This window comes from Trachypithecus francoisi, unplaced genomic scaffold, assembly GCF_009764315.1.
Source record: "Trachypithecus francoisi isolate TF-2019V2 unplaced genomic scaffold, Tfra_2.0 Lachesis_group6, whole genome shotgun sequence".
NCBI classification, from domain to species: domain Eukaryota; kingdom Metazoa; phylum Chordata; class Mammalia; order Primates; family Cercopithecidae; genus Trachypithecus; species Trachypithecus francoisi.
In genome coordinates, this window is record NW_022681471.1 from 85,353,217 (window position 1) to 85,366,832 (window position 13,616).

The 13,616-nt window shown below is 45.4% G+C and overlaps 1 protein-coding gene across 8 annotated transcripts in view; it reads left to right on the forward strand.

Annotated features, from left to right (window-relative positions):
* The window catches only part of PHF8 (PHD finger protein 8), a 118,292-nt gene extending 105,408 nt beyond the window's left edge, over positions 1 to 12,884 (forward strand). For 4 of the 8 annotated variants that reach the window (XM_033202017.1, XM_033202019.1, XM_033202023.1 and 1 more), the window contains 4 exons: positions 4,701 to 4,810; positions 9,054 to 9,390; positions 10,326 to 10,410; positions 11,508 to 12,884. In XM_033202017.1, coding sequence (XP_033057908.1) covers positions 4,701 to 4,810; positions 9,054 to 9,390; positions 10,326 to 10,410; positions 11,508 to 11,586 — 611 coding nt within the window. In that variant the 3' untranslated portion in view covers positions 11,587 to 12,884. Of the gene's footprint in view, positions 1 to 4,700; positions 4,811 to 9,053; positions 9,391 to 10,035; positions 10,098 to 10,325 lie in introns of all 8 variants that reach the window. The other 4 variants (XM_033202022.1, XM_033202024.1, XM_033202021.1 and 1 more) reach the window with 3 other exon arrangements.
* Positions 12,885 to 13,616: the final 732 nt, after the last annotated feature.

The following is a 13,616-nucleotide window of genomic DNA, read 5'->3' on the forward strand; positions in this document are numbered from 1 at the left end:
GCCAACATGGTGAAACCCTGTCTCTACTAAAAATACAAAAAATTAGCCGGGCCTGGTGGTGGGTGCCTGTTATCCCAGCTACTTGGGAGGCTGAGGCAGAAGAATCACTCGAACCCAGGAGCTGGAGGTTGCAGTGAGTAGAGATCACGCCACTGCGTGACAGTGTGAGACTCCATCTCAAAAAAATTAAGGACATCTGCCATTCCCCAGTGTAACCACACTACTTTTTTTTATATTTACCAAAGTTAGTAACAATTCCCTACAATCTTCAGATACCCAGTTCATAACCAAATTTCCCCAACTGTTTACACAAAATATCTTTTATAGGTTTTTTCCCCTCCCAAAACCCAGGTCTAATCAAGGAGGTTCCTTTATCCCCAGCTTAAAACAACCAGCATTTTCTTATGTTCATGTATTCTGTGGGTCGGGAATTTGGAAATGGCACAATGGCGACAACTTGTCTCTGCTGCACGAAGTCTGGGGTCTCAGCTGGGGGTGACTTGTTGGCCAAGAGTTTTGAGTTATCTGAAGTCTCTTTCACTTACATGTTTGATGCCTGGTCTAGGAGGACACACAAGACTGAAAGTGCCAACATGTGGCCTCTCCATGTGACTAACTTCCTCACTGCCCAGCAGCCTCAAGGCAATCAAACTTTTTACGTGGCGGTTCAGATTGCTAAAAGCATGAGTGTTCCAACAAGCAGTGTGGAAACTGAAATTACCTTTACTGACTTAGCCTCAAAAGTAATATAGTGTCATTTATACCATATTCTATAGGTTACAAATAAGCCTGCTTAGATTGAAGAGTGGGGCACAGACCCACCTATCAGTAGGAAAGGTGTCATAGGATTTGGGGTCATGTTTTAAAACCACCACACATACAAAACTATAGAGAACAATATAAAAGATATCCAAGTATCCATGACTGAAAATTATGCATCAACATTTGGTAAATTTGCTTCAGATCATGTTTTAAACAAATGTTACCTTTAAAGAAAGAATTTCAGCCTTCCAAATATCTTGTTCTAGAGTCTGCATACTGCTTATCCAGAAATTCTCCTTTATAATAGCAATAGCTAACCAAGGAGTTTAAATTTAGGTCAGCAACACCACCACATCTTTTTTCTGTGACATTAGATTTTTTTCTTTAGAAATACAATAAGACTGGGCATGGTGGCTCATGCCTGTAATCCCAGCACTTTGGGAGGCTGAGGTGGGTGGATCACTTGAGGTTAGGAGTTCAAGATCAGCCTGGCCAACATGGTGAAACCCCATTTCTACTAAAAATACAAAAATTAGCTGGGCATGGTGGTGCATGCCTGTAATCCCAGCTACTCAGGAGACTGAGGCAGGAGAGTTGCTTGAACCTGGGAGGTGGAGGTTGCAGTGAGCCGAGATCACCCCATTGCACTCTAGCCTTCAGTGACAAAGCAAGACTCTGTCTCAAAAAATAAATAAGAAGAGTTGATTGAGCTCCTATATATCCACCAGTGAGAATGAACAGTTACTGATATATTGCCATATTGGCTTCATTTATCACTATCTTGTTTTTAAAATTTTTTTCTTTGCTTGAAAACAAACCCCAGTTATGCCATTTCCCCCAAGTATTTCAGTATGTATTTCTAAAAAATGGACATTTTCTCACAAAACCTTACAACCTGTTATTATACATAACAAAACTAACAATAATTTGATAATTCTTTGTTATCCAATTCTAAGTCCATAATCAAATTTCCTACATTGTCAAACCTTGAAAAGGTATTTTTAATATTAGATTTGTTTAAATCAGAGTCTAAACAGGGTCCAGGTGGCATTTGAATGTCATGCCTTTTTTTTTTTTTTTTTGAGACGGAGTCTCGCTCTGTCGCCCAGGCTGGAGTGCAGTGGCCGGATCTCCGCTCACTGCAAGCTCCGCCTCCCGGGTTTATGCCATTCTCCTGCCTCAGCCTCCTGAGTAGCTGGGACTACAGGCGCCTGCCACCTCGCCCGGCTAGTTTTTTTGTATTTTTAGTAGAGACGGGGTTTCACCATGTTAGCCAGGATGGTCTCGAACTCCTGACCTCGTGATCCGCCCGTCTCGGCCTCCCAAAGTGCTGGGATTACAGGCTTGAGCCACCGCGCCCGGCCGAATGTCATGCCTTTTAACCCTCTCAATCTAGAGCACTCTCCCCTTTTTTGTTCTGTGCTATTGATCTGTTGTTGACACTGGTGTAATTGCTCTGTCCTACCTTCTAGATTTGTCTGTTTGCTTACTTGTGACGTTGTCTTTTTAAAGAGACTAAGCCAGTTTATCTTGTAGAATGTCTGCTTGTTTTCTTCTGGTGTCATTTAACTTGTTTTTCTATACCTGTTTCCTTTTTTTTTTTTTTTTTTTTTGAGGCGGAGTCTCGCTCTGTCGCCCAGGCTGGAGTGCAGTGGCCGGATCTCAGCTCACTGCAAGCTCCGCCTCCCGGGTTTACGCCATTCTCCTGCCTCAGCCTCCCGAGTAGCTGGGACTACAGGCGCCCGCCACCTCGCCCGGCTAGTTTTTGTATTTTTAGTAGAGACGGGGTTTCACTGTATTAGCCAGGAGGGTCTCGATCTCCTGACCTCATGATCCGCCCGTCTCGGCCTCCCAAAGTGCTGGGATTACAGGCTTGAGCCACCGCGCCCGGCCTCTATACCTGTTTCCTAAACACTGAAAGTAATATGAATGGCTTGCTATATTTTAGCTCTTCAGCAAAACTACTTCTCAGGTGATGTGAATTTCCTATTGCTTCTCATCAAGAGGTGTGTGAAGTTGTGTTGTGCTTTCTCACTATTAGTGACAGTAAAGTTCATACTTAAAGTGGTAATCTCTTGGTCTCATTATAAGTTTTTTCTTCTTGAGGTAAGCAGGTAATCTGTGAGATGGTAGTTTGGTGCTGTGTGAATATCCAATTCCCTAGAATCAGTTTCATTAGGACTTGCCAGCTTGTGATTTTCTAATTCTGTCATTCCTTCTACATTTAGTAGCTGGCTTTCTTCTGTAAAGACGAGCTCTCTCTCATCATTTGGGGCTGTTTGGTTATCCTGAAACACACTTCCTTTTGAAATGGTGGGATGAATATTTTTTGATTTCAGGATGGTAAGGCATTATAAAAGAGTCATGCAAGAGGGTGATCCTCTTCAGGAACTCATAGCCTGGTTGGTAGACAGAATAACACATCAGCATTAGAGAATGAGACAAGGTAGTATGTGCTGTGTGTCAAGTAATTTGTACAGATCATAAGTTCAGAGGAAAAAGATCAATGGAACCAAAGAGGTTTTGTGTAGGAGACTGATTTCAGCTTACCTTAAAGAATGGGTAGGTTTTGAATAGGCAGACAAAAAGGAAGATAGTACTCTAGGTAGTGTGGATGGTGAGGATGAAAGCATAGGAAGAGAGGATGAGCTGTACACACTCTGGAGTTATAATAAGGAAGCCATCCGTCTGGAGAAGCTGAGAATATGGATGTGGAAATAAGGTTGGAGAGGTAAGTGGGCCAGAAGCAGAATATGGGACAAACTTAAATGCCAGTTCAGGGAGATTAACTTTTTATTTTTATTACTGATTTATTTTATTATTATTATTATTTGAGACAGAGTTTCACTGTCGCCGAGGCTGGAGTGCAGTGACGCAGTCTCTGCTCACTGCAACCTCTGCCTTCCAGGCTCAAGCAATTCAAATGCCTCAGCCTCCTGAGTAGCTGGGACTATAGGTGTACACCACCATGCCCGGATAATTTTTGTATTTTTAGTAGAGATGAAGTTTTGCCATATTGGCCAGGCTGGTCTCGAACTCCTGGCCACAAGTGATCCACCTGCCTCAGCCTCCCAAAGTGCTGGGATTACAGGTGTGAGCCACTGCACCTGGCCTGGCTTATTGTTTTATTTTTAGAGGCAGAGTCTCACTCTGTTGCCCAGGCTAGAGTGCAGTGGTACAATCGTAGCTCACTGTAACCTCAAACTCCTGGGCTCAAGCAGTCCTCCCACTTCAGCCTCCCAAGTAGCTGGGACTACAGGTGCATGCCACCACACCTGGCTAACTTTTTAAATTTTTGTAGTGACAGGGTCCCACCTCAGCCTCCCAGAGCATTGGGATTACAGGCATTAACCATCATGCCCAGGCAAAGGAGGTTCACTTTTTTGAGGTTTTTTTGTTTTTTTTTTGAGACGGAGTCTCGCTCTGTCGCCCAGGCTGGAGTGCAGTGGCCGGATCTCAGCTCACTGCAAGCTCCGCCTCCTGGGTTTACGCCATTCTCCTGCCTCAGCCTCCCGAGTAGCTGGGACTACATTAGCTGGGACTACAGGCGCCCACCACCTCGCCCGGCTAGTTTTTGTATTTTTAGTAGAGACGGGGTTTCATCGTGTTAGCCAGGATAGTCTTGATCTCCTGACCTCGTGATCCGCCCGTCTCGGCCTCCCAAAGTGCTGGGATTACAGGCTTGAGCCACCGCGCCCGGCCAGAGGTTCACTTTTTTTTTCCCCCCTCTGGGAGGTTCACTTTTACCGTTTAATCAGTGTGTGCTTTGAGCATTTGTGAATTAGTTTCTTATGTGATGGCAAGCAAAATCTGGCTTCATAAAAAGCTAGAAGCAGGAAGACCAATGAGACCACCTTTGGAGAGCTTGGAGGTAGGGAATATGGCTAGCATTCAGATAAATGTCTTAGTGACACCTTCTCATCCTGTTTCCCCTGCAGCCCGTGTGACCCCAACTCTGCCGAAGCAAGACCGCCCTGTGCGTGAGGGGACCCGGGTAGCCTCTATTGAGACAGGTTTGGCTGCAGCAGCTGCAAAGCTGGCCCAGCAGGTAGGTGCTGACACCCCAGGTCACCCTGCAACTAATAGCAGTTTGACTTAGAGCCTCAACACTTAGACCTGCAGGCTGATAGGATCCCACCTTTGTCTCAGTGGGGATTGAGTAACCTTTGATCTTTATCCTTGGCAGTATCCCAGCCCCCTCTTAAATCCCTCTTATCCCAACTCAATGATAAGCTACTTCCACAGGTTACACAGTTGACATGATTTAGGATGAAAGAAAATATTAGGCCAGAGAAAAACCCTTGCAGATATCACTTACCTTTTTTGTGTGTGAAAACCTCTCAGATGAGAAGGACCAGATCCATCCTTTGCTCTCATATGAAGCCCTGAGGGGGTGACTCAGCTGAGTACACTCAAGTTCTCAGCCACCCACCAGTATTGTAATTTGGTTGATTAGAAATTTTTCTTGTCCTCTTTATGAAATAATATTATCTTAATCTTCACTCACTAATATTTGTCCTAAAGAGTGATCTTCACTAGAATCAAGTTCACCTCCTAGCATTAACAGCTAAAAGTTCTTTAATGTGTGTAATGTGCTTAGGAGCCTTTGGAGGTGAATTTTCTGGTTCTCTTGCTATCAATATCCCGTTAGCTTCTAATCCCATATCCTATAGCTTAGAGCGCTATTAAGCATCTGCTTTGTTAGTTGCTTCTGTATACAATGTGTGATGTAATCTGCCCAATAGCCCTGTTCAACAGGTGATATTTTCATCATTTTATAGATGAAGAAAATGAGATTCTCATTGATTCAGGATAATACAGCCAGTAAATGGAGGAGACAATTCAAACTCATATCCTCTAACTTGAAAGTTCATGTTACTTTCTATTTAAATAAATGCTTACGCAGTGTAGTCATTACATCCTATTTAAATAATATTAAATCTTTGGCAATCTTCTTTGACCAGAACTTCTCTCTCTTATGTATATCCCAATACAGTGTAAGCTGTAATTTGAAAAAGGGGGTTCTAGACCGGGCATGGTGGCTCAAGCCTGTAATCCCAGCACTTTGGGAGGCCGAGACAGGCGGATCACGAGGTCAGGAGATCGAGACCATCCTGGCTAACACGGTGAAACCCCATCTCTACTAAAAAATACAAAAAACTAGCCGGGCGAGGTGGTGGGCGCCTATGGTCCCAGCTACTCGGGAGGCTGAGGCAGGAGAATGGCGTAAACCCGGGAGGCGGAGCTTGCAGTGAGCTGAGATCCGGCCACTGCACTCCAACCTGGGCGACAGAGCGAGACTCCGTCTCAAAAAAAAAAGAAAAAGAAAAAGGGGGTTCTATTGTTTTATATAAACATAAATTAAGTAAATGTGTGAAAATTACTCTTAGTGCCTTTTAAGGAGCTGAATTCTGTTTGGGATGATCAGAGATTACCTCAAAGAAGAGGTTTTGAAATTGGGGAGGGGCTTTGCAAGCTAAGTTTCTGGTATGGGCCAGGGAGGCATTCTAGAAGAAGGGAATTCCTTGGTATAGCACACAAAGCCCTCCTAAAACCCTCTTGATTTGGTCTCTAGTTATCTCCTTCACCTCCTTCCAGCCTCTCATGCACACCCTTTATACAGCCATACTGCACTGCAATACTCATAGTCCCCTCAGTGAGTATATCAGATTGTCTCATGGTTTTGTGCCTTTACAAAAGATGTTCCTTTTACCCATTGAGAATCATATCCTCTCAGATGCCTTACCTAACAGCCCTTCGTACTACCTACCACCACTTTATTTCAGAGGCCTTTTTCTATATGCTTCTACAGCATTCTCTCATGGTACTTAAAATCATAAATGTATGTTTTGTTGTTTCTTACTAAACCATGAATACTTCAAGAGTGGGAATATATTTAATTTAACTTGGTATCCCCACTATGGTCAGAAAATGTGTTTAGTCAGTATTGGGGTGAGTGAGTGAGTGAATGAATGAATGAATGAATGAAAGAAACAGATCTTTCTGTATTGGAGACTTCATGTTGGGGAGTTAGTTAAAATAAGTAATGGATATAAGAATGGATTCTAGAGTCAGCCTGCTTGGATTTAAATTACATAAGAGTTCTACCACTTGGGCAAGTTGATTTCTCTTTACCTCGTTTCCTCATAGACTTCATTTTAGGATTAAATGAGGTAATGTATGTACAAGCTCTTTTAGAATGGCAGTTGGTATGGAGTAAGTACTATAGCCCTGTTAGCTTTTCATCATTATTATGAGTTGGCTAAGTGTAAACAGCCAGACTGTGGAAGATCATGAATGTCAGGCCAGGGAGTTTGAACTTGGGCGGGAATCTGCTAACAGCTTTTTGAGCAAGGGCATTGGCAAGGTGAAGGTGGTTCTGTCATAAGATGGTCTAGTTGTCTGTGGGGGTATCTGGATAAATTATATATGAAAGAGATTGGCAGCAAAGGTAGCAAAATCTAGGCTGGTGATCTAGAAATGAAGAGGTAATTCTGAGTTTAAGTGAGAGAAAAAGGGACAGAAATGCAGTTCCTGGTACGGGTAGAATAGCATTATGGCTGAGGGAAGAGATTCTGAAGCCAAATGGCTTGGATGTGAATCCCAGTTTGGCCACTTACTGGTCCTGTAACCTTAGGGAAATGACTTAGCCTCTCTGTGCCAGTTTCTTCATCCTTCAAATGGGGTTATAATTCTTACTTCTTGGGTTTTTACGAGTATTAAATGAGTAATTATAGAAGAATGGTTGGCATGTATTACTAATATTATTATTCTTGTACCCCAGAAATGCCTGTGGTAGCCACAGCCTGTCAGATCTTCGAAGGCGGCCGGGCGCGGTGGCTCAAGCCTGTAATCCCAGCACTTTGGGAGGCCGAGATGGGCGGATCACGAGGTCAGGAGATCGAGACCATCCTGGCTAATACGGTGAAACCCCATCTCTACTAAAAAAATACAAAAAACTAGCCGGGCGTCGAGGCGGGCGCCTGTAGTCCCAGCTACTCGGGAGGCTGAGGCAGGAGAATGGCGTAAAACCCGGGAGGCGGAGCTTGCAGTGAGCTGAGATCCGGCCACTGCACTCCAGCCTGGGCGGCAGAGCAAGACTCCGTCTCAGAAAAAAACAAAAAAAAAACATCTTCGAAGGCAGGAGTAGGCTCCTGTTTCCAAGAGAAGGCAAAAAAATGTAATCACTGAGTTGGTTTGTGTGGCTGTGTAGCATTTCAGAAGGTGAAGTTATTTACATGCTCTCAGCACCACCTTTCCAGGTTCTCAGGGCTCCAGATGCCCACTATACAAATGTCCACTATGCAGTGGATAGTAGATCCATAGGGCACTGGATGGTTGAGATACAAGGTATTGAGAGAAGTGACACAACTCCTCATTTGTCATTCCCATCCCCAAAGTGAGGTTTTTAGACCCAGTGACCTGGAGGATTGTCAAGCCCTCTGTTAAAAGAAAAAGACCAGCAAGGGGAAGAGAAGCCATTATAAGAGATGAAGATAGAATAATAAGTAACTACTTGTTGAATATCTACTATGTGCTGTGTATTTTTATGTCATCATTTAATCTTTTCAAAAACCCTAAAAAGCAGATATTTACCTGTTTTATAGATGAGGCAGCGGAGATTCAGAAAAGTTAGTCAGTTTGACCATAGTCATCCAATTTAGGGAAGACAAGCCTGGATTTGAACCAGATTTATCTTACTCCAAAGCTAATAATCTCTCTAATCTTTCTGTGCTCAGATTTTCCATTTTGAGAAGTTTGCAAGGTGTCTCTTCAGATAGACCTGGTTAAGTACTAGTCCCAACTACTTTTCAGCTGTGAGGCTTTGGGCTCATGTTACTTAATACCCCTGCACCTCCATTTTCTCATATGTAAAATTAGGATTTTTTCTTCTTAGGGCTGTTACGAGGATTAAATGAGATAAAGTATATAAAGTGTCTCAGCTGCTAATGTAAATTTAGTTATTATGATTAGATGTGTGCAAGGTCTACCTCATTAGTGGCAACACTAGGACCAAAATCCTAGTCTCCAAATTCATTTACAGCTCTCTTGGCACTGTACTAAAATGTGACAGCGGTGACTTAAGGATGGATAGTAACAAAGAGATGATCTCAGGTATTGGAAGGCCTGTTATGTGCTGTGTGTACATCCAGGCTAGACTTGGTGCAGGTAAGGGAGAGGGTGGCAGGTTGTACAACCATATTGGCCATTGTCTAGTTAGTTCCTTTCCTGGGAACTTTCCTTCTTTTTTTCACTCCTGAATCTCTCCTCCTACTTGGCTTGTGTTTCAGGAGCTACAGAAGGCCCAAAAGAAGAAATATATCAAGAAGAAGCCTTTGCTGAAGGAGGTAGAACAGCCTCGCCCTCAAGACTCCAATCTCAGTCTGACAGTACCAGCCCCCACTGTGGCTGCCACACCACAGCTTGTCACCACCTCCTCACCCCTGCCTCCTCCTGAGCCTAAACAAGAGGCCCTGTCAGGAAGTCTCGCTGACCATGAGTACACGGCTCGTCCCAATGCCTTTGGCATGGCCCAGGCAAACCGCAGCACCACACCTATGGCTCCCGGTGTCTTCTTGACCCAGCGGCGCCCTTCAGTTGGCTCCCACAGCAATCAGGCAGGACAAGGTACAACGGCCATGTGGTTGTAGAACCAGAGGATCTTAGAGCCACCTGCCCTAAATCCTAAGTGCTCTAGTAGATGACAATACCAGGGAGGGACACTGAAGGCCAACCTAAGGTGCTTGGATTTGATCTTATGGGCTATGGAGAAATGTTGACTGATTTGAAGTACAGACAAGATCAGGTTTTAGTTTTGAAAGATCCTTCTGGTGGCCAGAAGGAGGTAGAGGGTGGGCTAGAGATGGGAACTCTAGGGAGGAGGCACATACACAAGTTCAGGCAAGCAGGAAGAGTACCTGGGGTTCTGCCAGAGGGAGTAGAGAGGGAGGAGATGAACTGATCAAATACGGAGTCAGTCAAATAGGACATGGGAGGGGATTTAATGTGGGGAGACAGAGACAACAAAGAGTCAGGGGACTCAGGCCTTCCTTTCCCTCACTTTGGTCCTCAAAGCCCAGTCCCTAGAGTATGCAGCTCAAGGGCACGGAGGTTGGTGTGATGTTGAAGGCTGATGAAGATGAGAGTTTCTAATGAAGCAAGGCCCTAGGGATGGCAACTTCAGGGACACTGAGCTCTAATCACTAACCAGGCATTTGTCCAGTCCTGGTGGGTAGAATAAGAGGGTGTGGAAACACATATACCTCCCTGCAGGATCTTGGAAGGAAAATGATTGGGACCAGAGTAATCAGTGGAGAAAAAGAACCAGACAAACTGTAATCAGGGAGTCTGTTGCTGCTACAGGAGGTCATAGAAGGAAGAGTCAAAGCATGTGGTGTTGGTTGGAAGTAGTTAAGGAGGGCTTCCTGCCCAATATGGTCAAAGGATGGAGAAACTTTGTGGGTAGAGAAACAGGAAGGGGATGTGGCCTGAGGGCAGTTGGTGCCAGATTTGGTGTTGAAGCCCTTGCCAAAGCCCTTGCTTACTTTTCCCTTCTCCCACAGGAAAGCGTCCCAAAAAGGGCCTGGCCACAGCAAAGCAGAGACTCGGCCGTATCCTGAAAATCCACAGAAATGGCAAACTACTTCTGTGAGCCCTCCTGTGTCCCACCCCTCACCCCTTTACCCCCATTGCCTTCTCCGTTGTCAACTCTCGGGGCATTCCTGGATCCTATCTGCCCCGGACAAGGTGCTGAGGTGCATTGTCCTGCTTTCTTGGGACTTACCAAAGGCACGGACCCCTCCACCGACTCCTCCTAGCTCCCTTCCCCACTTTCACTAGAGCATCCTGCCTGCCTTCTCCATGTCTCTGAGTAGCAGGTAAATGGGAGAGGTTTCCAGCTGACTAGAACCCTCTTTTCTACTCGTCCAAACCACTCCCCTGTCACCTGCCTTGTCTGTTCTTTACTCTTGATCCCCTCCTAGAGCTGGAAGGCAGGATGAGGAGAGGTGTGAAGGAGCCTGAGCCATGAAGTGGGAAGCCCAGTGCTTGACACTTTCTGCAACTCTAGCCCTATATCCGGAAGCCTGCCCACCTCCACCCATTCTGTTTGCCCCATTTTTCCAGTCCAGTGGACATGCCTCATCTCCAGACTTGCTCATGGGAGAAGGCTGTGGTCTCTGCCCCCTCTTGCCAAAAGCTTCATGGAAATGAAGAGGAAGGCCTAGAGCCTCCTTCCTGCCCCACTGTGGGCCATTTCCAGAAGTGGCCTAGAAACGCCAACTTCACTTACCTTTCGGAAGAAAGGTGATTCCTATCACTTGTCAAGGTAGGGAGAGGTCAGATGCCCAAGCCTTTGACCATGGCCTTGTAGCCTGTTGGAGGAAGCTACTTTTAGCTGGCTATACATGAGGCCACTTGTTTTAGGGTGAGCTCCAGGGATTTGCCTGGATTTTGAAATCATGTAGAACATTATCCACGTGGTTGTGGCTGGGCCCTGGCAGGTGGAAAACCATCTCCCAGAAACCTGAAAGCACCTGCCACTGACGCAGATAACCCTGGCCCTACAGCTTGCTTGCTCCGCCTATACCACAGAGCACAGCCTGGACATTATGGAGGGTGTGGCGGGACGGCCCACACCTGGGTCCTCCATCGGGAACTTTTCATGCTTCTTTCTCCACCTGAGGTCTTGGTCTGAAGAAGACCTCAGGACTCACATCTTCACTCCTGGGCCTTTGCACTTCCAGACGACAGGTCATCGTTCAAGCAGAATGCAGACAGGCCATTCACGAGCCCAAGTTGAAGAGAAGAGACGCCCATCCGTGAAGGAGCAGACCATCCATCCGATCCTCCCTTCCCCTGTCCTTCCTTCGTAGATTATCTCCATTGTCCAGACAGTGCCCCCACCTCCCACCGCCTTGCCTCACTGGCAATCTGGACTCGATGGAGAACATCCCCCCACCTCCATTTGGCACTGCCCAAGTGGAGTGTACCCTTGCCCTCTCCACCTGTACCACCCACTCCAACCTCACCCCAGCTTGCCCAGTGCTGCTGGGGAATTTAACAGCTACCATACAGGCCACAGGGAATTTGTGAGGCTTCCTTCGTCATCTTTGTATCTCCTGTTTGTCTTTCTTTTCTCCATAGCCCTGCCTCTACTTTCCTTCCTTGGAATCAGGGGTTCCTTTAGCCCATTTGCTTTCTCTATCTTGGGGACCCCAGGGGCCAAGCAGTTCTCCATCTAGTCACACCAAAGGCAGAAAGCCTGGCTACCTCCCCCCTAGCACGTGAGTCTCTACTCCCCTCCCCTCTGTTTCTCCCCAGCTTTGCTTGCTTTGGGGATTTCAAGGCAGCAGAGGGTAGTGAGGGGAGGGCAAGAGAAGCCTCTGTCGCTGTATAGGCAACTGCCTGACTATGCGGTGACTGCTGTAACCAAGATCAGGTCCCCAGCCCTTTTGTCCATTAACACCCCCTCTTGATCTTTCAAAGGCAGCTAATTGCTAGCAAATCCCCCTGATTCCGGCCCTTTCCCTCTGTTTCTTTGTTAGAAGTTTTCTGTGGAGCTGAAACCCAGCCTCCATTTGACTGGGTTTCATTTAGCTTAGTTGGGTTCTTGGAGCCCCCTGTTTGTTGTTTTGTGTTGTTTCCAATGAAAAGCAAGTTTACCCTCAGAGTTATGCTTTTCCAAAGAGGCTGATGTCTTTGTTTTTGTTTTTTTTTAATGTTTCAGGTTCTCAGTGAAGTGAGTTGGGGAGGGGTGGAGAATGTTTAGTAATCAAGGTTTAGAACACCGTGAGATAGTTACCTCTAATCTCCAATTCCTAGCTAGGGGCTGGATAGTGGGAAGGGAGAGAGGATTTCTATTCACCTTTAATATATTTTTACAAAAAAACAATATAAAAACAAGCCCACCGCTTCTGTACATGTCTAAATATATTTTTAGAAGTGGGTAGGATTGTGAATTTCTGATGCAGGGCCTTTTTATAAATAGGTTAGAGTAGCATCATTCACACTTCTCTGTTGTTTTTGCCCCTGTCTTTTTCTTATGTTGTGCTACTAATGTAATTTATATTTTTTTTAGATCCTCCCTTTCCTATAGAGATAAAAGTGATTTATCTTGGCAATTGCTTTGCTTGGCATTCTTTTTTTTTTTGTGGTGGGGGTGGTGGTGTGGTGCAGGGTCCGGGAGTGCTGCCTTCTCTTTGTACTCCTTTGTCTCTCCCTCAGCAAGTTATCGGTGGGCATTTCCCTGGTGGTCAGCCTTATGCTTGAAGTGGGAAGGGTATTCCCACCCTCAGGAGGGACACACTTCACACACCTGAAGTAGATCATCAGAAGCAGAGTGAGCAGAAAAGAAAGGGTGCAATAATTCAAAGGGATCTGACAAGTTCAGTGGGAGGACTTTCCAGAGACTGCTTTTGCAATTGTGTCCTCTTTCTGTGAATGTGGAATTTTTTTTTCCTTCTCCCTGCATGGAAGACATGCACTTGTTGTACAATCTGGACTTAATTACTGTGCTTAGGGCCAGTACAAGGGTTAGAAGAATATAACTATCAGAGCTTGTTTTCACAATTATCGCACTTGTTTTCTTGTGCCAGGCACTACTCTTAATGCTTTATTGATTCATTATCCTCACCAACACCCTCATCCTACCAGCAAAGAAACAAAGTAACCTTCCTGTATCATACGTGAAAATTCTGGGACCAACCTCGTTCCAGAATGTATATCTCTTATCACTCGTTCTACCACTTCTCACTAATAACCACTACCATTTATTAAGTGCCTTTTGGCTGCCAGGCATTGGGCTAGGGATTTTACTTAGGTAATCCTCACTGAAAACCCCATGAGGATATTCA